Below are 23040 nucleotides of genomic sequence, written 5' to 3' on the forward strand. Positions count from 1 at the left end.
GTTTTTAGGTTTGAGTGTATCCTGTATGACACAATCTAGGGTCAGAGCTAATTATCCCCAGATCTCCATCTATAATACCACGTCCTTTCTCTCAGAAAGTACAAGGACATCTGTGTTCAACCTCGAGAAGTTCATTGGTCTTCTGTAATCTCACAAGGGCCACTAAGGGCCCAGCCCAGATGTCCTCTTTTGGGCAACCCATCGCCATTATGAAATATTTAAGGATAACCTATCATGGCCCAAGGCCAAGGGTACAGAAAAATGAGTCAGACCAATTGCTGTGCTCAAAGACTTATCTGAGCCTGAGCACCTCAAGACACAGACCCAGCCAGATGCCTTTCCATATCCATGGTGCCCAACATACACCGGCTCAAGGAGATGGGTGAATGATTGAGTGAAGGAACCTGAGGAAATAGAGAAGACCCACATATCTTATATCACAAGGTAGGAAGCTGCAGGTATCATGAAATAGGAATTGGGTTCAGAGAAGAAGAGAGTACTTCAGAAACAGGCTTCAAAAATATCATGAAGGAGGTGGTGATACCAAGGTTAAGCCTGGAGGATGACCAGGGCTGAGGCCAAGATGGAGAGAGAGGAGGAGCAAAGGCACAGGCTCTGTCAAGAGTTATTCAACAAATGTCCACTCAGTGTCCACTGTGTGCAAGGGCCAGGGCCCTGAGGGTACTGAGGGTATAGGGTACTGAGTTGCCCTCCCAGAATTTACAATCCTAGGGAGGAAAGAGGCAAAAGGAGTGAGAGAGAGAGAGAGAGAGAAAGTGTGTATGGCAAGGGGGGTGTTGGGAGTAGATGGGGGAGGACACCTATAGGACTAAGGGGAGGGAGTCAGGAGGAGACTATCAAGCTGGTTAGGGTGAGTCCAGAATATTCAAGGATCTGAGCTCACTTAGGCCTTTCTTTACTATGAGCTATAAAAGATGTTTGATGTGGAAAGAAGGAAAGAGAACTAGCACTTACTGAGCTCCTGCTACATACCAATGAAAAGTGCTTCCCTACAATATTTTTATTTAATCTTCTAAACCACTTTGAAGTAGGTCTGTGTATTGTGGTTTTACAAATAAGGAGGCCAAGTTTAAGCAACTGTTTAGTGGTAGAACATCTGTGACTCCAAAGTCCTTGATTTTTTTTAATAGTACACCATGCTGAACAGACAGCATGCACGTTCCGTACCCTCTCCTTGCTCCCTGGTTGAGTGTGTGAGTGCATGTGCATGCACACCCATGCCTGCCCACACTGGCCTGCACACAGGTACCAACTGTGGGCTAAAGGAGATGCTGATTACTTCCGCCCAATTAATGCTCTGTTCATTCTTGCTGTCTCCTTGTGATTAAAATTAATCGCTGCTGATTACACTGTGTGGAAGGGAAAGGACGGTCATCAGCAGTTCTGCCTGGGGGATAAAAACATTATAATGCAAAACAAAACTGATTCCTCAGGACTTGAATCAAGAAATTCTCTGTCTTGGAGAAAGATTAGGCCTTCTGTCACCAAAAATCAATATTCTATGACCCTACCCAGGCAGAAGGGCAACCTGTCCTTGTCCCAGTCCTCAGTAAAGACAAAAGCAAGTGAGGCAATCTATTTATTTGAAAGACCAGTTGTGTATTAAAAAAAAATGTGTAATTTTGCAAACTCTTCCTCTGTAAAATTAGGGCATCTGATGAGGTAAACTCCAAAGTCTTCTATTAGTTAAAATTCCTCTGACTGCAAGTGTCAGAAAAGCCAACTCAAACTGACGTAGGTAAAAAGGGGAATTAATTAGATCTCAGAATTTTAAAGTCCAAAGGAATACTGGTGTTCGGCTCGGACCAAGAGAATGAAACTGTGTCATCAGGACTTCCTGAGTTTCGGCTCCGTTCTCCGGAGGTTCTCCCTGCGCCTCACCCTGCGGGAGCACAGGGGCTACCCGAAGCTCCCCAGGCTGGTGGATGTCCCATCCTCTCAGCTTTCCGGCTGATTCCCTCGCTCACAAGTCCCAGCACTGAGTTTCAGTGGGCTTAGGCCATATCTGGCTATTCACTGTGGCGAGGGGAATTCAGTGCCCCGATTGGCCAGGATGGGGTGGACTATTCCCACCTGTGTGGGGTCAGCTCCTCCTGAGCCTCAGGGACTGGGATGGGGGGTTCAATATGGGAAAAGTGGAGTGTTGTGAAAGGGGAATAGATTAAGAGCAGGAAAACAAAGCCAAATGGGTGTCCACTATTGGTGCCCCCTGGTCATGTATCTTGTGACTGTCTAATCACTACTGCTCTGTCAAGTTCAGCCTAGAAAATATGAAGGTCATTCAAATACACAGAGTACCTGAATTTAGAACGTGTGATTAAAGGGAAAAGAGCAGGTAAGTATTTTTGAGTGTCACTTACTTTATGTTGGGGCCCATGCCGGGTGCCTTCATGTTCATTACATCATTCAATCCTCACAATAGAGAGCAGGTTTTCTTATTCCCACTTTCTAGAAAAGAACATTGAGGATTAGATGGTGAACCACTTGTCTGAGGTTTATTTACTTATTCTTTCCACGAACATTCTTTGGTGGAATGATAGTCACTGTGGGTGAGCAAGGATGGGGAAGAGGCCAGCTCTGCCCTCCAGGGTCTCACAGGCTAGTGGAGAAGAGAGAGGCACAGGCCTCAGTCCCAGTCTAGTGGCACCCAGCTCAGGTCCGGCACCCATCTCGGCCTGCTGGCTCCCAGGCCATGCTCCTTTTTGTCCTCTGAAGGCCCTGGTCCAAGGCTCCCTGTTCTGCTAAGGTGAGGCATCGTTCCAAAGTCTATAGATCAAGAGGGACTTGTGTCCCTGGAGATCCAGCAGTACTCAGCTGGCTTCACTCTCTAGCTATAACTAACCAGATGCCACAGGAACATGACTCCTTTCCCTGCAGATCACCTGCATGGGAATAGAGGGTCATTATTGCCTCCACAAAGCCTTGTCATCTCTGCATCCCAGCAAGAGCAGCATCTTTGGCCTTACGTGGGCTCCTTGGAAATGTCTGAGACAGTGACATTCAAGGTCTTCTTCTCCTCTTCATCAGACAGCACCTCTTCCAGTGTCCCTAGTTCTGGACTTTCCCCCTTTCTGAGGCATGGCAGGAGTCCAAGGCCTCCTCACCTTCTGGAATCTGTGATGTTTGCTCCTAGCATTTCTCATCTTACAACCACATTGTCCATCAATGGAAGTGACCTCCATTTCTCCTCCAGTAAAGTCCTGAGATAACCTCAGCCCAGGAGGAAGGAAGGGCCAGATTTCCCTCCTGATCCTCACCATTAGCAGCAAAATATTTATTGAACACCTAAGGTGTCATACACTCATCTAGGCACAGGCAAAATTATGAACAAAGCAGACATAGTTCTTGTCATCATGGAACTTGATAGTCTAGAATAGAAAGATATTTATTTTAAAAAGCCCTCACATATACATGTAAAGTTGCCAACTGTGAAGGGGTTCCAGGAGGTGCCATGTAGGTGTACAACTGTGGGCACTGACTTGGCCAGGAGGTCAAGGAAGGCTTTCTTGAGGAAGCGGTGGTGGAGCTGAGGACTAAAGAATTAGCAGGGTTACCTAGAGGCAGTGAGGCTGGAGGTCTGGGACAGCCTTTCAGGCAGAGGCTCTGCCACAAGGGGAGCGTGAAGTGGCACATAATTGATTTAAAAAACCCTGTTGCTTAAGAGATAAATGAGAGCATGATATACAATATAACTTGTTGTCTTATGGTTACTAACACAGAGCTGGACTGAGCAGATCTGGGTTAGACTTTGCAACAGAGAAGGAGGCAGCCACACGGACAGACAGACCAGCTGCCCATAAGAGATGTGGGAGAGTGAGAATGGAAAAGAAAAGTTCCGGACAAAATATATTCTATCTGAAAGACTGGATAAGTGTGTTAGATTCAGTAGGAGCTTAAGCCCAGCTTTGTACCCATTCCACGAGTGGGATCACTTCAACTTGGCCTGACATGAAACCAAGATGTCCCCCAAAGAGCATCAGACACAAGGAGATGACAGTAGCTCAACATTATAGTGGAGTCTGTTTGCAGGAATCATAGGATTCATGTGGCACAGCTGTGCAGCAAAACACAACTAGCTTTCACTAAGCAGAGTGCCACCAAAGGTGCTCTAGGGGACGCAGATTGCCTGGTTTCTGGACTCACATTCAGACTTCGTATTCAGAGTTGATGGTGACACCAGCACCGGGGTCCCCAAGACTGAAAGCTGGTATGCTACCCTCAATGCTTTTCCTAGTCCAGCCACTCTGTGGCTGGTCCAGCACCCCATACCCAACACCCATGTCACACAAACGTTACTTGACAGATACTTCTAATTCCTTCCCCTTCACTCTACTGGTAGTGTTCTGGCTCAGGCCCCCACCGTTCTCCCTGCCTTCAGTCCCGGTCCCTTCCAAACTGATCCTCTGCCAGGGCCACAGGAGTGGTTGTCTCAAAGCCAAATCTGACATTCTCTCTCCCTCCCTTAAAACTCTACCACAGGTCCTCGTTACATGCAACATAAAATTCATGCTTATTATGTCATGCAAGGTGCTCATGACTTGTCTTTGTGTATTTCTCAAGTTTCCTTACTCATCTTGTCAAAGCTATTCCAGTCACACTGGAATATAAGTGTCTCAGAATCTCCAAAGGGATCACCGTGCCCCAGCATGCTCTTATGTGCCTCCGCCTTTGCCCGGGGTGCCTTTCCCAGCCATCATCCTGTCACCTGGCCAATTCCTAGTTTCCTTCCAGTCCCCAGATCTCAATCTTAGCTCCATTTGTTTGTTTACTGCCTATCTTCCCTGCTCTGATGTGAGTTCCATGAGAACAGAGACCTTGCTGTATTGTGTGCAGTTGCGTCTGAGCATTTAGAAAAGTACCTGGTACATAGTAGGTTTTCAGTAGTTTGTTGGCTAAGTTGATTAATGAAGACTCATCTCAAAAAAAGACACCCCCCCAATTCAGCTCAGGTGTTGCCCCCTCTGAAAAGTCTTCCAGGGTTCCCCCCAATGTTAAGTCTTACTTTCTGTGCCCCCACTTCCCTCCCTTCGGTCTGCGATAGTGATTATTGCCTTGCTTTGCAATTTTTATTTACATGGCTTCTTTTCACGTACAAGGCTGATCAAGGGCAGGGACGGAATTCACATCTTGGAATCCACGCCAACTGGCCCTGAGCCTTACACTACAGACAATAAATATTAAATAAAAGAACAAATTAAATTTAAGAAAGTTGAAATAATAAGTAATTATAACATAATCATGTATAAAAAGCCACGGGACTTGGAGCTGAGCAGATCTGAGTGTGAGTCCTGACCTCTGATTGCTGACTGAGAGATGTGAGGCAGGCACATCTAGGAACTGGGTTTTCTAGCCCGTAACATGGGGATGATAAGATCGACCTTGCTTGTGCACAGTAAATAGGACCAGCACAGTGCCTAGGGGAGGGTTAAGTGATCATAAACATTGATTCTGTCCCCTGGATTTCAAGTTCAAGACAGCAATTAACAAGAAAATAGCACAAGGGCAGGAAAGAAAGTCATGAAGTGTTACAGCCAGGAGGACATTAAAGATTGGAATTTAAACCCAACACCATATTTTTTCTAGGGATGGGATCATTTCTGTTTTGTTTGAGATGGAACAAGAATGCCCCAAAATGAGGATTAAGTGCAAGGAGGTGGCCAAGAATGAGGTATTGGGATGGAGTTTCACTATAGTTACAGCCATCTCTTGGCGAAACTGGGAAGTAAGCCCAATTCTGCCTAACTATACAAATGGGGGAATTCAAGTCCAGGGAGTTGTCAGTGACCTTCCCCAGATCATAGAGCAATTTGGTGAAAGCTAATGCTCAAATATGGGTCTCCTGACTCACAGAATGTTGCTCATCCATTAACCCACGTAGGTGTTTCAGATTCAGGCCTAATCAGGAGCAAAGCCACATGAGCAGGGGAGTGGGCTTTTTTTTTTTAAGATCAGGAACCCTATATCCTATCCTTTCAGCAAGCCCTTTAACGGACTTCCTCAGTTCTGTGACACCAGCTGAGTTTTGCATTTACCTCCTAAGGATCCCCTTTGCTGAGCTTTCTTATGATCCCACCCACAGATGGGATCACCAGACTCTGAGTGCTTCGCTGGTTAAGTGAGTGCAGACGCACTTGAGACAGATTCTACAACCTGTTCATTCCATTCCAAGTCTAGTTTGATGTCATTCCCAGCACTGCGAGATTCTCTCTGATCCTGGACAAGACAGAATATAAGAAACAAGAGTCAGGAAACGAGAAGAAGGAATATTACTGGGAAGGTGATGATACGCTCATGTAGGACCATCCACAGACCTGAAGCAGAGACCCTTCACATTTGGGAGGATGCCGACTCCTTTGAAAATTACAGAAAAGTATATACATATAAAAATTTGCCTGTAAGATCAGAGGGTTCAGGAGTCCCTAATGGCCCCAGGCAGGAACTCCTGATCTAGAGGCTGGAGGTTTCAGAACATCAGCAAGTTATCTACAGGAGCCTTGCCCAAAGCAAGGCCAAGGCCGAGCCGCTGCCTGAACCAAGCTGAGGCCAGAAGCCAGGAGCAGTTAGGGCTCTTCCTGCTCATTACTCCTCTCCACTCCCCACCTGCTCCAAGATGCTGCTGCACGAATATTTACTTTGGTCTTTGGTCTTGTTTTTATTTTGCATCAGTTGAAGCTTCTGAAATATCTATGAGGCAAACAGGAGCTGAGTATCTATCAGAGAGGCAGAGTCTCCTTTGGGGCCAAGCTTCATCCAAGTTCCAGCAATTGCTGAGCGGAGCCCAGCTGGGCAGGCACAGCAGATTTTGAGAGCCAATTTCCAGAGCCATGGCCACCCATCAGTGGGGGGGAAAAAGCGAGGCACTGCTTGGAAATTGCTGGTGCCTGAAGTGGAAGAGGAGAAGTGAGGGAACCACAAAGCAAGCAGTAATGTGGGAGCTGGAGGGCGAGGCTAATTTCCCTCTTGAGTGAGGAAGGAGGCTGAGATAGACAGCTGGGTTACAAATACCAGCAGTCCAGGGAAAATCAGGAGGGGAGAGGCGTCTGAGAGACTGAGGTTTGCCAGAGTCGACTGGGAGGGGGGCGGGTACTCTGCCTGCCAGAGTGTGGGAGGAAGGGGATAGACAACCATCCTAGGAGGTCAGCGCAGCCTGTGAGGCCAGGTTCCTTTCCCCTCCCCTGTCCCCAAGATCCATTCAGGGATTACTCTTTCCAGGTAGGGAAGCCGAGGCCCCTCTTAGTCAAGTTCTCACCTACCTCTCCTGATTCACCAGACACTGTGCATCCCCTAGACACTGGTTCTCACCCAGGGGCAAATGATTTCCCGCCCACCGCCAACCAGGGAATGTTTGGAAATGTCTGTAGACATATTTGGTTGTCACACAAGGTGGACGGCTGTGCTGGCATCTAGTGAAAGAAGCCAGGATGCTGCCAAACATCCCACAATGCACAGCACAGCTCCTTACAACAGTGTCATCCCGCTGAGAACGTCAATAGTGTCTGGGCCATCAGCAGCCTGAGGGCAATAACCCCACCCCCTGCAGTTCTTTCACTCTATAATCCCAGTGTATATACTCCTTACACCCACCACGTAGCCCAGCACATAGGAATTGCTTGCTAAGCATTTGTTGAATGAATAAATGAGTAACAAATAGTGAAGGAAGGACAACAACCTGCCTAATATGGTCTGGAGTCTAAACCGCCCCCCAAGGTCACACCCAGACATGGTACCTGAGGTCAGATCTCCATCTGTTCTCACCCAGCCAGCCCCTAGCCTGACTTCTCTCCCAAATACCCCGTCAGAGTGGCCACCACCTTCATGCCTGCTAAAGCTGGCCATCATCAGCATGCTGGAGAGGACAGGGAAACACTGCTCCCAGGGAAGAGCAGAGAGAGAGAGAGAATGAATTAGAACAAGAGATCATCTAGGTCGACCTCAACCAGTTTTACAGAAGAAGAAACTGAGGCACACAGCATGAAAGGGACCTGCAAGGTCTTAGTCCTGAGCCTCCAGAATACAGATTTTAAAACAATTTCATCACCCTTCCCTTCCCTCTGTCTCTCTGTCCTTTTTCTCCACCCCTTCCTTTTCTTGTTTTTTGGTTGGTTTGTTTGTTTTCTCCCTGCTTCTGTTCATAATCCTAACACATGCTAAATGGTGCTGGAAATAAGTTTGAACATGACATCTTTGTCCTTGAAGAGGTCACGTTTTGTTGGAAACAACAGGTTCATAAATAATAATGATAATAAAAAAGAGCTACTGCTCACCAGCCAGCATTGTGCTGGGTGCTCTGGATACATAATTTCTAATCAATGCAATAACTGAGGAACAAAATAGAAACACAGGCATGGACACAAGGAACAGACTGACAGCTGTCAGAGGGGAGGGGGAGGGAGATACAGGGTGAGAGAAGATGAAGGGATGAGCCAAGGAGTTTATATGCCTGACCTATGGACACAGACAGCAGTGTGGTGAGGGCCCGAGGAAGGCAGGGCCAGGGGTGGGTGGAGGTGGGCAAAGCGGGGGAAAGTGGGGACATCTGTAACAGCATCAACAATAAAAATGAAGTAAAAAATAAAAATAGTTAAAAAATAAAATAAAAAGAATGATACAGAAAAAAATCCTGTGAGATAGGTAACATTATCCATTTCAGTGATGAAAAAGCTGAGGCTCAGACGAGGTAAGTAGCTTGTCCAGGGTCACACAGCTGAATGAGTAGGAGCCAAGATTCAAACCCGTGCTTTTCAGACTTTAAACCCCACATTCTAAATAGATGCTCAGTGGGATACAGTGTCAGGGACAAGGCTTAGCCTAGCCATGAATGCCAGATTTAAGAGTTTCTATCTTACCCTGGAGGTGACAGGGAATCAATCGGTCTAGGGTTGTAAGTTAGGAACTGATTTACAGTTAGCAAATGTGAGAACTTTACTCTCAGCGACAATGGGGAGAAACTGAAGAAAACCAATTAGGAGGCTGAAGCAATAATTCAGATAAAAGATAAGACTCATAGTAATGAAAGAAGAGAAGGGGGCAGGTTCATGGTACGTTTAAGAGGTAAAATAAGCAGCACTGGGTCCAGCACAGGCATTCCCTGCCCTGGGGAGGCATCAAACAATGCTAATAAAAAAGGCTCTGGAGTTAGACATGTGTGGGTCTGAATCCTGTAAACCCACTTGCTGCATGTGTGGGAGGTATTGGGCATTCCCTAGTGATACTGAGGGTCAGATGGGTGGGTGAGCTGAGTATCCAACAAGGTATTCGGCACAGAGCTGGCTGGAACCCCACTCCTGACTCCCCCAGTGTCTTATCATTAGCAAAGCAGATGAACTCTGGGAGCTTGCAGAAGGTTGAGTGATGGCCCCCAACACTATCCACATCCTAATCCCTGGGGCCTGTAAATGTTACCTTAAATGGAAAGAAGCCTCTGCAGACGTTATTATTAAGGATCTTGAGGTGGGAGATTGCCCTGGATTTTCTGGGTGAGCCCAAAATGCAATCGCATGTACCCATACGAGAGGAAGGCAGAGGGAGATGTGACTGCAGAGACAGAGAGTGGAGTGATGTGGTCGCCGGCAAAGGACTGCTGGCAGCCTCAGAAGCTGGAAGAGGCCTGAAACAGTTTCTCCTGGGGAGCCTCCAGAGGGCGTGCAGCCCTGTTAACACCTTGATTCGGGCCCACTGAAACTGATCTGACTTGTGGCCTCCAGAACTGTGCGAGAAGAAAGCATCTGTTGTACTAAGCAACCAAGTTTGAGGTCATCATTACAGGGACAACAGGAAACTGACATAGAAACCCCCAGTTATCCCAAGTTTTAATTCGTCCTTGAATGGCTCCGTCACCCTCCCCACTGTTAGTGCATCTGCACTGGTCTCCGGGCCCCTCTCTGCTGCGGCTCTCACAGGAGGCTCCTAGCCTTTCAAGCCACGTTTCACACGCCAAAGAGGAAGCCACTCTCCCTGCCAGTCTGTCTCTCCTTTCCTGAGTCTGTCCCCTCGGCCTCCCTCACTGTTTCTGTCTCGGTTTTAGCCTGCTGCAGCTCGTTTACCGTCTGTCCTCTCTGCCTGTGTTTCTCTGCTTTTTTCCTTTTGTCTCACCCTCTGCCTTTCTCTCTTCCCCTCCCCCTCTCTCTCCCCCTGCCCATTGTCTACATTTGTATCTTTCTCTCCCACTAGCGGTTTGATCCTCTCCCTTTGCCATTCACTTCCTGTTTTTGTCTCTGCCCCTCAGTCCATTTCTCTCCAGTTTCCAAGTTGGAGTTCCCCTCACCCTTCTCATCATGTTTCTTCCCTTATCTCTCTGCTGCATCCTGAGCACGCTCCCCTCGTATCTGCCTGTCTGCATCTCTCTCTCTCCTTCCATGTCTGCCTCGGCCTGTCTCCCTTGGTCTCTTCCTCCCTCCTGCCGTGTCTGTCTGGTTGTCTGGCTGTCTCTCCCTCACGTCCTCATGTCCAGGGCACCTCGGGACTTGCCTGCAACTGGAAAGGGTTCTGCAGTTCCACCAGCAGCCCCCACGCCACCCTTGAGAGCAGGATTCATCTGTTTAGTCTTGTACCTGTCCGACACCGTGGGAGGGCGAGGGAGGGCGGCAGAGACAGAAGATATTTCACTGTCGCGTTGTTCTTCTGGCTTCACCTAGAGGCTCCTACACAGGTGCCTCTTAATATTCCAGCAGTGCTGTCAGCCTTACCAAAGAGAAATCACTTTTCCTTGGCCTACCCCTCTGCAGAATTAATCAATCTCCTTTAATGATGATCTTCTGTGGCTGGCTGGGATAGGAATGTGATCAGAGAAAGAATTCTAGGTGGGGGTTTCCCAACAGGGAGCAGGTAGGAGTTCTTTTTTTTTTTTTAATGGAGGCAGGATGATGGCAAGGCAAGACCCACCTGAGGACAGGGACTGTGTCTGTTTTCCTCTTCACCGTATCCCAGCTCTTAGAACAGTGTCTGGCATGTAGAAGACACTTAATAAGCATGTGAATGAATGAGTCAATTCAGCAAATGAATGAGTGAATGGATAAGCTTCAATCCTCCTTGTGCCCGTACTTGATGTGCCTCAGTACACAAGTCAGTTTTGATTTCTCATCTGCAAAATGGGGGCAGTCATTAGGCCTGCCCATGGCACGCACCTCAGGGAGAGAGGATGTGGAACACAGTGCCCGATGAGTAGGGCAAGACCTTAGCCTGCAGGGCCAGGCAAGCCAGGGGTGCACACTGGTGGTTCTGGAAGAGCTGGACAGAGTGAAAAATGTGTAACCAGCTTCAGAGACCAGGGCCATGAGGGAAGGAGTGGGATGGGCAAGGGCGGCTACAGGCCAGACAGGAGGGTGTGTGTGAGACGTGTCCCCTGTGGGCCCACCGGGGGAGGTGGGGAGGATCTTCACTCAGGAAAGCCACTCCCCATGAAGGTGTCCCTGACCCCACCAGGGAGAACTCATCCCCGAGGCTGACTGTTCTCCCCCACAGTGGGACCGTGCTGGAATTAACAAGTGCTCAGTTCTGAAAAGACCGGGGTAGGCCTTATCTCTCAGACAAGGGGAATCAGCTTACCTTTGGTGGCGGCCACCTCCAAGTCCTGAAGTCCCCTCTGTTCAACAAGGCCTCTCGTGACCACTCTACTTAATTCTGTGACCTGCTCCCTGACCCCCAGCACTGCCTGTACCCCATCTTTTACCTTTACTTCATCGCACTCATCACTCTCTGGAATTCTCGATCATTTACAGATGTGCTAGATGGACAGTTTGTGTCTCAGAGCTTGAAGGTAAGCTCCCCAAGGACAAGGGTCTTGGTCAGTTTGTTTCACTGTGTCACGTGCCAAGAACAGCTAAACACACAGCAGATTCTTGATAGACACTTGCTGAATGAAAGAATGGGGATGAGATTTTTGTAATCTCATCACATTGCAGGCTCTGCTTGAACATGCCCTGTTAACACTGGGAAGGACGTGAGAGACTGCATTTTACCCACAGAGGAGTTAGGTCCAAAGAAGGGAAAGGGCCAAGGTCACACGGCAAGTTACTGGCTGAAACCAGGCTGGTCTCCAGATCCCCACCCAGGTTCTCACTCTGTATCGCGGACCCGAGGCCCGGAGACAGAGAGCGGAGGGTGCCGCGGTCACTTCCACTGTCCTGCAGACCCTGACAGTGGGCGTTTCCCGAGGGCGGGGAGCATGAGGTGAAGAGCTGAGCAGAATGGAACATGCCGTGTAGTCACCTCTCAAGGGGAGGGAGGTTTGGGGGGCTGGGTGAGAAAGGTGAAGGGGCCAAGCAATGAAAAGCCAAACTCATAGATACAAAGGACACTAGGGTGATTACAAGAGGGAAAGGTGGGTGCAGGCAGGTAGTAGATGGTAAAGGGGGATAAATGGTGATGACAAGAGGCTTGACTTTGGATGGTGAACACACATGACAACATACAGACGGTGTGTTATAGAATTGTACACTTGGAACCTATATAATTTTATTAACCAATGTCGCCCCAATAAATTCAATAATTAAAAAAAGAGAATCTGTGACATGAATAATCCCAAAGAACCAATAGTTCTGAAACCACTTCCATTATCTGATTTTTTGTTCCTATTTCCTAGTTAAGGACCTGGATATGTAACATCTTACAGGCATCTAGGGCTCAGACTGAACTGGTTTCTGCCTGAACCTGTCTCTCCACCCCCAGCCACCACACTCCAGAGGGCGCATCCCAGCCAGCCCACTGCTCCGGAAAGCTAAATAAAGCAGGAGCCACCCCTCAGCCCTTCCTCTCCTGCAAGTCCATGTTCAGTCTGTCGGCAGATCCTGCTGCTTCTTCCCCCAAATCATTTCTTCCTGTCTCCATTGCCTTCCTCCTAGCTCAGAAAACCCTTGTCTTTCCCTTACCAGACCCTTGCAGTAGTCTCCTGGCTGATCTACCTGCTTCCGCTCTGCTTTTCTTATTTTAAGCACAGCAGTGACCTTTTAAAAACACAAATCAGACCATCGCACTTTCCTGCTTAAAGCTCTTTAGTAGCTTCCCATTGCCTCAGGGAATCCAGGCTCCTTAAGGTGGCCCAGAACAAGGTCCCTGTGACGAGCCCTTGCCAGTCTCTCCACGTCAGCCCTCTCTGTCCCCGTCTCCCACAAGGACCCTTCCCTCCTGCCGTCCTTCCTCCTTCGCAGAGGCCACCACGCCACTGTCCACTCCCAGTTCACGAGGGGCGTCTCCGCAGAGAGGCCTGCCCACGCCCCGCCCTGCCCCGCCCGCAGCTGCACTCTCATTGGCTCAGCCACAGGCCCCGTGCGTTCTTCACAACACTGCTACAGCCGCGGTCCTGCATTCACCTGGGCGTATGTTCCTTTGCTGTCTGTCTCCACTTCTAGACTTAAGAACCACTGTCCTAGTTGTTCCTTGTTTTGTTTCATTTTGTCAGTTTTTTTCCCACAGAATACCCCAAGCCCTCTGGAGAATCTGAACATCATCGTAGATGATTGATAAATGCCATGCCACAGATATAACCGTAGATATTTACTATTTTTTATTGCCTACAGAATAGAAGTTTAAATTCCATAATTTGGCAGTCAAAGCCCCGACGGCTCAGTCTCCAGCCTACTTGCTATTGCGAGCTCACCTCTCTCTGTGCGCTTCAGCTCCGTGGGCCCCGGGGCCTCCTCGGTCTTATTTCTGGCCCAAGGTCACTTCCCCCGCCCCACGCCACACTTCCTGCTTCTCCAGACTCCCGCCTGTCTCTTCCTCCCCTTGCAGACTCATCTTGGTCCCTCAAACCTTGCTCATACACCCACTTCCATGAAGCCTTTCACAAGTCCATCATTTGGAATTAAATCTCCTTTCACGTGTCCACAGAATTCAGTGTTTGAATTTATGATCACACTCACGAGAGGAAAAAAACCACAGGCGTGGTGTTGAAAGACACTGGTTCATATGCTACGTCTGTGATTTCCAAGCCGCGAGATTCTGGCTGACTATGCGAACTCGCCTGTCTTCAGTTTCCTCCTCTGTAACGCACGTGCAGAATCGCGCTCTGCCCTTGGCGACGGTGACTGCAGGGTACCATACGCAGAGTGAAGGTGCCGATGCGGCAGCCTGCTTGGTAATGTGGCTAATTTGGACTGGTTTATTTCTTCCTCTGCACTGTGAACCGTTTCGGTCTAATTCTTCCGTATCTAACCCCAGCCTCCGTCACCCTTTGAGCCGTATACACATGAGAATGAGCAGCAAATGTCCAACTCCCCCCCCCCCCCCACCGTACCTATTGAAGGGCCCCACGAACTAGGAGGCTGGGGATACTGACACCCACCCTTCAGTTCCAAACAGCTCCGGGAAGAAGTGGCTGAATCGGTGTGAGTTGCAGGCAGCCTCCGCAAAACCCTCCTGCCTCACGGACTGAAACGCCCTGATCCCGGCCGCAGTCTTTTCCGCCGGCTGCAGGAAACACACCTGCGGGCTCCATGAGACTCTGAGGGGGCTGACATTTCCCACTTGCAGCCCATCCTGAGATTTTTGTTGGCACTGAAGAGTTGGGAGTTTTCATCCCAGTTTTTCTCTCTCTGAATTCTGCAATACATCGAACAGGTTCCAGCCAAGAGAGTTACTGCCTCCGCCTTGCCTGGATCTTAAATCTTTGTTCAAAGGCAGCTTGTTTTAATTGAAAGTGTTCAATCACTCTCTCCCCATCTTCCACCCACGTCCCACTGCTTGACTGAGACAGGGCCATTGCAGTAAATAATCTAGAGTGAGGCTCTCGGAGTGTAAGGGCTATGTACTGTGGTTGGAGAGGGAGAGGGAAAGAGGGTTGTTCCCGACAACTCCCACCTTTGAAAGGGCCTTTTAAACAGAGCTTGTCTAAAATGATGAACACCTCACTGGGACACTGTACTGGAGCAGCCCAACTCCTTTGCCTTTCGGAACTCCAGAGGGTCGATTACCAGGGATATCCCCCAGGGTTGCTTCAGGTCTGTCTGTCACTGCAGGCTGGGGAGGAAGGGTCCAGGCTTCCCTCTTCCCCATTCATTTATCTATTCAGTCAACTCCTGTTCCTTCGTTGGTCACACACTTTGTCACGACAACCCTGGGAGGCAGGCGTCTTTGTTCACACTCACAGATCAGGAAACTAAGGCTCCGGAGACTGGATCACGTATAGGAGGTCACACAGTGCTCTAGTTCTCTATTACAACATAACAGATCTCCCCCAAACTTAGAGTGGAAAACAATACTTATTCTCCCGTGTTTCCTATAGGTCAGAAATTTGGGACAGGCTCAGCTGGGTGGTTCTAGCTTGGAGTCTTTGACAGAACTGCAGTTAGCTGATGTCTGGAGCTGGAAGAACAGAGTGCTGGAGGAGCTGTGGGAGGACTGGGAATCCCTCTGTCGTGGTCTCTCCACATGGTCTCAGGGCCTCTCCCTGCAGCGCTCCGTGGGCTACTTCGGGCTTCCTCACAGCACGGCAACTTCAGGACTGCTGGCATGGAGGTTCAGGACCCCAGCTGGAATATTCTACTAAGCAAGGGGCAAATGACATCACTTTTTCTGACCTTGCCTCACAAGTCCCACAGTGTCACTTTGACCACTTGTTTTAGTTACAAGTGAGTCACAAACCCACCCAGAGTCAAGAAGAGGGGACATAGACCCCATCTCTCAGTGGGAGGAGTGTCAAGGTCATGGTGTAGAATAACATGGGAGTTGGAGCTACTGTTGCAGAGATCTTTGGAAAATACAATCTGCAGTACACAGCATGTGGCAGAGCCAGGATTGAGAATAGATACATCTGATTCCAAAACTTCTGCTGCAACTTTGCAGCCCAGTCCACAGGGATCTCTCCTTTTCACGGTGCCCCTTACCGCTGGTACATACAACTGTGGTTTGGTCTCCTCCAGCTGATGAGAGCTGGCTGGGTCTGAGCAGCAGCTACTTCTGTGCACCTAGCAGTGAGGCTGCCTTCAGGGTCTGCTGGTCAGAAAGGTCATGCCCAATGTCAGCTTGTGAACTTTTTAAAGAAGAGGACAGAGAAGGTCGGTCAGATCCAGAGGAAGAAAGCAGGTGGCAGCCCCAGAGCACAGCGAGCCCACAGTGGAGCTCACTGTCATAAACAACTCATCTGGTGTTTTTCCTTCTCCCACCAGGCGCTGGCCTGGGATGACTCAGCCCTTGACAGAAAAGGTGCCTTCAAGTTGGGAAACAGTCCAGGGTTGTGGAAAGTTCATGGATCTGGAAGCAGACATTCCTGGTTTTAGTCCTGACCTTGAACGAGTTCCTTAACCTCCTGGAAAATGCCTTCCTCACTGGGTTGTTTTGATGATCAATATGCATGTGTAAACAAAGCACTCAGTGCAGGGTGGGGCACATGCCATGTGCTCCAGAAATGCTAGTTTTCATGTGCTAGGTCAGGCCCAACCCCAAGCTGGGGGCTTTTTGAAGAAGGCGCAGAGAACTCACTTGACTGTTCTGCAAGTGCTGGTCCAGTCCCAAGACCCCGGATGGCATGGTGGCTGAGACCTGTGTTGTGAAGGGACAACTACACGGAGGTTTCCGCAGGTGGAGAAGGAGTCGGCCCTGTGAGGCACATGGAGGGTGTGAGGGTCGTATGAGAAGACAGTCGGTTTAGGCGAAGTTCTGGAGGGAAAACAGTTCAGTATCGCTGGGTGTGAAGGGCAAGGACATGGGTAGAAGGTGGGAGGTAGCAAGCGCAAGCCGACAAACTAATCAGGGACCCTACTATGAAGGACTTTGTAAATCAAGTTCCAAGATTTGAAATTTAAAGGCAATTGGGATCCACTGAAAGGTTCTACCCAGTTGGGTAACATGGTCAAATCTGTGTTTTAAAACCTCCCTCCTGGCTGTGCAGGGTAGAGGCATGGAGTCCCACTGGGACAGAGGAACCGTAATCCAGGGGATGGGTGGCACTGGCCCTTTCTCAGACAGCAGGGACCTGCAGAGAGGTGGACACACACAAGAGACTGGAGGTCTCATGAGGAGGAATTGGTGACAGTTTGGGTGTTCAGAGCTGAGGGGTATCAGATAAGTGATGAGTGGTTGGAGTGAAGTCAGCGCAGAGGCCATGGAAGAATGGGGCAACGGGAGGGACGTACCGTGGAAGGCTTTACTAAAGGGATATCACCTGACTGGAGACTTGATAGGCATAAATTAGCAAAGGGAAGCGGGGAGGACTTCAGGTAGGGGAAACAGCTCCTGTGAAGGCCCAGAGCACTGAGACACAATGCACAGAGCATTCACTCCCTGTAGCTGAACAGATGACTGTGGGACGAATGTATGTATTAATGGTCACTATGGTTCCCAGGGAGCTCGTACTTCAGTGCGTCATGAGCCCTTAACCAAAGATCCGTTGTTAGTAGATTTCAAAGTGGAATGGGGACACGATTTGGGACGAGAGGCTTTTGCCGCGGTCCCTGGGGCAACCACAGTAGGTGACTGACCCCAGAGGGTCAAGCAGGCCCTGCACCGTGCACAGAAAAGGGTGTCTTGCTCTCTGGCCTTGCTCATTGGCCTCCATCCTGAGACCCCTGCAGCCAAAACACAGAAGCCCCGTGATTCCAAAGGTACGCAGTGCGGTCTGGACACTGCGGACACGGTCTGTGGGGGCAGGCTGCCTAGATGCACGCCCTGGGCCGCTCCTTCCCCGTTCTGTGGCCCTGGGCAGACCATGACTGGGTGCACCTGTTTCCTTGTCTGTTCAATGAGGAAAATAACAGTATCTACTACTTAAGGTTTTGTGAAAAATAGTATCTGCCACACAAAAACTTTGCGTTGTGAGAGGTGTGACTGCCTTTATTACTGTTATCATTTCTAATACTGCTCCTTTTTTCACTCTGCCTCAATCTCTTCTCCAAGTTGTTCCTTAACGCATACACTTGCAGATATGAAGCTAGGGCGGAACGTGGCCAGAACCTTTCTGGACTACTATCGGCTGAACCCCATGGCTGAGAAACTGGCGCTGCCCATGCCGAGGCTGCGGTAAGTGGCTGTGCAGAGCAGTGTGGGCTGGAGTCCTGCTCTACTGTATTTGTGTTCGGGGGCAGCTTTCCTCAGCCTCTCTCTGGCCCCCAGTTTCCCATCTGCGGCAGAAGAGTGTAACAGAGCATTTCCTGAGTATGAGGTACAATAGGGGTCAGGCAGTGAGGGGTCGCCACATTTCATGGGAGTCCACAGAGATGGGGGTTACTGGGAGCCGAGTGCAGTCATCACTCCAAGATAGTCTGGGTGGTACCCCATGCGACTTCATCTGAGAACTCATCCTCAGGGACTCCCACATCATCTCAGCTCATAAGACCTCTGATCCTTCCACGAACCTCATCCATCAAGAGGGGACAATAGCGTTGTTGGAAGATTATTGTGAGGTGGGCATTAATACACCGGGCACAGTGCCATATGGGCTATGTCCCCTCAGTGCATGCTAGACCCCTTCCCTCAAGATGCAAAGGTTCAGGGCTGGAGAGAACACACCCCTGAGAAGGTTCAGCTCCAGTGCTCTGCCAGGGCCAGTGAGGAGAGAAGATCAGGAGAAGAGCATCATTCCTAAGGGCTGGACCAGAGCCAAAAGCACTGGGCATCCCCATGGCTGCTGGAGGTGAGCCCAGTGAGCATTTGGGTACCTGGGTTGTGCTGACCCTGCCCTGCCTCTTGGCTGCACGTCCTACTCCCCCAGTGGCGCAGCCTTTAGTGAAGGACATGAAGGTGTCTAACTTACTGCTCCTGCCAGACCAGTCTTCCCCCTGTCCTTGCCAAAGACCTTGACCATGTGCTCTCTGCCTCAGGGCCTTTGCACCTTCCTCCCTGATGCACCTTCCTCCTTACCTTGTTGTTAACAAAAACTTTATTAACCACTGTTATTTATTGAGTGAAGTAATAGTTCTACCAGATTTTATTTATTTATTCCTTGTAGATATTATATTTTCCATATTATGAATGAGGAAAAGGGAGCTCAGAAAGGTGAAGAGAATTGCCTGAAATTTAAAAAAAAATTTTTTGTCAGAGCCAGGATTTCATCCTAGGCTGTTATGATTCCCAAGCTGGACTGAAGTCCAGTGAAGTTCTCCCTGGGAAGTGTGGGTTCAAATTCTTTCTCAAGCTCATGCTCACTGTGGAGTCTTAGGCAAGGTTCTTGGCCTCTTTGAAACCTTTCTCTATCTATCTGTAAAGTTGGGGTACTAACAACGGCCTCTAAAGATGATTTTAAAGATTAGGTACAAGTTCAGTCCAGTGCCTGGCAGCCAGCAGGTGCTCAATAGATGTTTCCATCTCCTCTGGTTTCTGGGTTGCAGTCCCAGATTCCCAACAGGCTCACTGCAGCCTAGGGCCAGTCCCCAGACCTCCCTGGATGGGCCGGAGGGTCTCGGGGCCCAGGCTAAACCGTGCTGTGAGTCACCTGTCTCTGAGCCCCAGCTCCAGGCGGAGTCCGCGTGACAATGCACTCTCACGCACGGTCTGTCTCGATTGTTCACCATCATGTGGGCTCTGCGTGGCCCCCAGTCCTTGGGGGAGGATCACGTTGACTTTCCCTCTGTGCCCCCACAGTGCCGGGACTGGACTGAGCTTGCACTCCTGTGCGCATTCGTTCACTGCCCCCTTCATCTGCTCATTCATTCATTCACCTGGGAAAACAACACTTCCTGCAGGGGCTGCGGGGGAAGGACGGAGCTGAATGTGTAAATGGTGAAGGCGTGACCCTGCCTTTGAGGGGCTCACCTCTAGAGAAAAGTACTCCGTGCATTCTTAGAAGTCATTCTTGATTGGTGAAAGCTCTTAAAAATTTAAAGCTTTATAAAACTCAAAAGAATCCTTAGAGTCTCATTGACAAGTTCATGTGGGGACTGTCACTTTCAGGCCCTCTGCCAGCCTGACTAACATTATCTCGACCTTGTACCACGTTTGTCCTGCCGGTTGCGCTGCCACAGACCAGTGAAAGGCTGCTGACCTTCAGGGACTTCAGCAACCATCTGGGACCCTCCCTCACGATGGGGATGAGGGGGTGGAGGTCCAGGGGGCAGATGGGACTGCTCAGACGCAGGGCTGGAGCCTGGGCCCTGAGATCCCCGGCCTGGTGTCCTCCGCGTCAGACAGTGAAGGGTTCTTTGGCACGGCGCGGGGGGAGGGACGCTGAAACGCGCTCTGAAGGACACACAGCAATTCTCAGCACCTTGACTTCACCTGGTCATGGAAGCCTGCTTGCCCTGTGCTTTGGAGCCATTGTTAGAAAACAGTGGGAAAGCTCATTTCTCAGAGTTCACAACCTTAAGGACTTAAAGTAAATGCACCCACCCTTAAATTAAGAAAAACAAAATTAACACCCTCTCTGACCCCACATTGCCGCCTCATCAAACTGTGAACACCACTTAGCTCTCAGTTGGTCTGGAGCTCTTTAAAAATGAATTCCCAGGAGGACACAAGAGTCTGATTTGGGATTTGAATATTTCCCTTTTCTTGTATTATTTTCCACTGAAGCATCAAATAGCATAAGTGAAAGAGCAGTTCTGGTTTTAAAGGAAAATTACATGTTTTGACTCAAAATTAATCGTTGTTTTCTCTCATCTCTGTGAATAATTATAATATGTCAGTTTCTACCCTTGTGCCGGAGGGAGCCTGTCAGCACCCCTGGTGCCGGGCCATCATTCGGCACCAGGGTGCCCAGGGAGAGCCAGCAATGTGAGCCTAGGAGCCCAGGCTCAGGGACAAGATGGGTGAAAACTGGACAGGAAAAGTGAACAGGCCCAGCAAGCCTCCATAAGGAGACAGAGCCTGAGTGTGGTGGGTGAGCCAGCCGCCATGTGGAGGTGGGCTCAGGCTCCGAGACAGGCTGGGTGGGCCGGCTCCACTGTGGGGCTTGGCTGTATGTGTGCTGGGGGGAGTAGGATCATCACTCAGCACCCTAGAGCCTGCCATGTGCCAGGCCCTGCACTGGGCGCTGGGAGGACACAGATAGCCCTTGCCCATCAGGAGCCAAATCTGTGGAGGAGAAAGGCATGTACACAGGCAAAGATAATAAACAATGTGGAACAGTGTCCCCAACTGCTCAGCTACATATGAACGTACTTTGAGAGATTACGCCCTCTCTCAAAAACCTGCCATAGCTCCCCACTACCTTCAGCATAATATTTCGATTCTTTTTATTGTTAATTCAGAGCCCTGGCCTACATCTACAACTTCACTGACCGCCTCTAACACACCCCTTCCCCTTGTGAGCACCTTCTCCGCACCCCCACCCAGCTCTCTACCACGTCATGCGCAGTGCTTTAGCGAGGACAAGTCAGCTATTTTCATCCTCCCTCCATGTCTTTGTTCCTCTTCCCCTTCCCTCTTCCTGGAACATTCTCCCTGTTTGTCACTGGATGGCGAACTCCTCCCTGTCTTTCAAAGCCCATTCCACATATCGCACCTGTTTTCATCCCCCATCTGAGACACAGCTGCCCCTCTCTGTGGGATTCCTCGCTGCATTTCACATATACCTGCAGCCTGGTATGTCCCACAGCATGTGGTCATGGAGTCTTTGCACATCCGGCTTCTCCACCAAACAGACTCTCCTTGCAGAACTCAGTCACTCCTGTGTCTTTGTGCACAGCATGGGTGCTGGCACAGAGTGAGTCCTGAACGTGTGAATCGCAAAATGATGGCACCAAAGAAGCCCCTAAGAACCATCTGTCTCAACCCCTTCATGTTTTAGGAGAGAAAAGTGAGGCCCAAACAGAAATTCCTCTCTGACAGCATCTGGTGCCAATGAGTGTCTCAAGAAGGCTTCAGGGAGGAAGTGGGGTTTGAACTTGGTTTTAAAAGATGAGCAGAATTCAAATGAATGGAATAGAAAGGAGAGAGAAGGTATTTCATGCTGGGGGATAGGCTGTGAAAGGTGGGCAGCAAGACCTAAAAAGAGGACATTCTAAGGCCATGACAAGGCCAGGGTGTTTAGGGCAACAGGGATGGCAAAGGTAAGACTGTTCATCAACCTCTGCTCAAGCACCTACTGCATACCAGGTCTGTGCTTTGCTCAGGAGTTATAGAGAAAAATCAAATGCATCAAACTCATAGTCTCATGAGAGAACAGACAGGCAAAGAACTGTGTACCCAGAAAATGATGTGCTGAGAGGTGAGTTACAAAGGGCAGCAGAAGCCTCGAGACAGGCTCATTTTCTGGGAAGTCAGTTTTCCAAAGGTGAGCCTGGAGAGGTAGGGGAGGGCACTGTAGGAAGAGGCACAGCCTGGGCAGGGGCTCAGAAGTACAAGATGTTGGCTCATCTAGTGCCGCATCTCTCTCTGGGCCCCCATATTTAGTCACAGAGGCTCTTTGCCTCTGTAAGGACCCCACCAGTCATTCTGCACATTCACACCCCTCCCTGGCCGCTGCATACCTTCTCCAAATGCCACCATCTACCTAGGGCCACCTTGGCTGTGACCATACTTCTATCAACATAAAAACACACCCATCTCATTTCTCATACTGCTCTTTGAGTGTTAAGAACCACATCCTTCAGTGACATACGAATAGCATTTTATATTTCAGAAAGCTCTTCTCCCAACCCTGATATACTAGAGTGTATGAGGCAGGAAAGACAATGGGCTCTTCTCAGTACTGTAGAAATAAAGAAACACAGGCTCAGAGAAGGGAAAGGACTTCTCCAATATCACCTTACCAATATACAACATTCCAAGCAGGTGCTCCAGGCTGTGGATGGGTCTAGCTGTATCTCACCCATGCTGGACAGGCTTGCCGTGTTAGCAAGGTGCTTCTGTGAGTGCAGAATTTCAGACAGTGAGGCTTCCTGGTCGGGGAGATATGTTGGAACAAGGTGTCCCTTTTGTGTGGTGTAACCTATTGTCTTTGCCTTACTCATGAGTCATCAACAACAAAGGAAAACAGATATTCCAAGGTCAAAGCATCGGGGGCTACAGGAAGTCACTTTTCAACCTTAATTCCAATAGTCCAAGAGATTTCCATATTCATGGCATTTACCACTTCCTGCCATGCACTATAGTTCTTTATTACTTTGTGTAGTTATTAGAGGTAATTGTTTCCTCTACTAAACTCATGCA

At 49.4% G+C, this 23040-nt stretch overlaps 1 protein-coding gene across 2 annotated transcripts in view; it reads left to right on the forward strand.

Moving 5' to 3' along the window:
* Positions 1 to 23040, forward strand: part of LOC123831221 (BEN domain-containing protein 5) — a 237458-nt gene that overhangs the window by 204652 nt on the left and 9766 nt on the right. For both annotated transcript variants that reach the window (XM_045858033.1, XM_045858024.1), the window contains exon 9: positions 17877 to 17973. In XM_045858033.1, coding sequence (XP_045713989.1) covers positions 17877 to 17973 — 97 coding nt within the window. The remainder of the gene's footprint in view (positions 1 to 17876; positions 17974 to 23040) is intronic.

The sequence above is a fragment of the Phyllostomus hastatus genome, unplaced genomic scaffold (genome assembly GCF_019186645.2).
Source record: "Phyllostomus hastatus isolate PE091 unplaced genomic scaffold, TTU_PhHast_1.1 phas_contig_147, whole genome shotgun sequence".
Classification (NCBI taxonomy): Eukaryota; Metazoa; Chordata; class Mammalia; order Chiroptera; family Phyllostomidae; genus Phyllostomus; species Phyllostomus hastatus.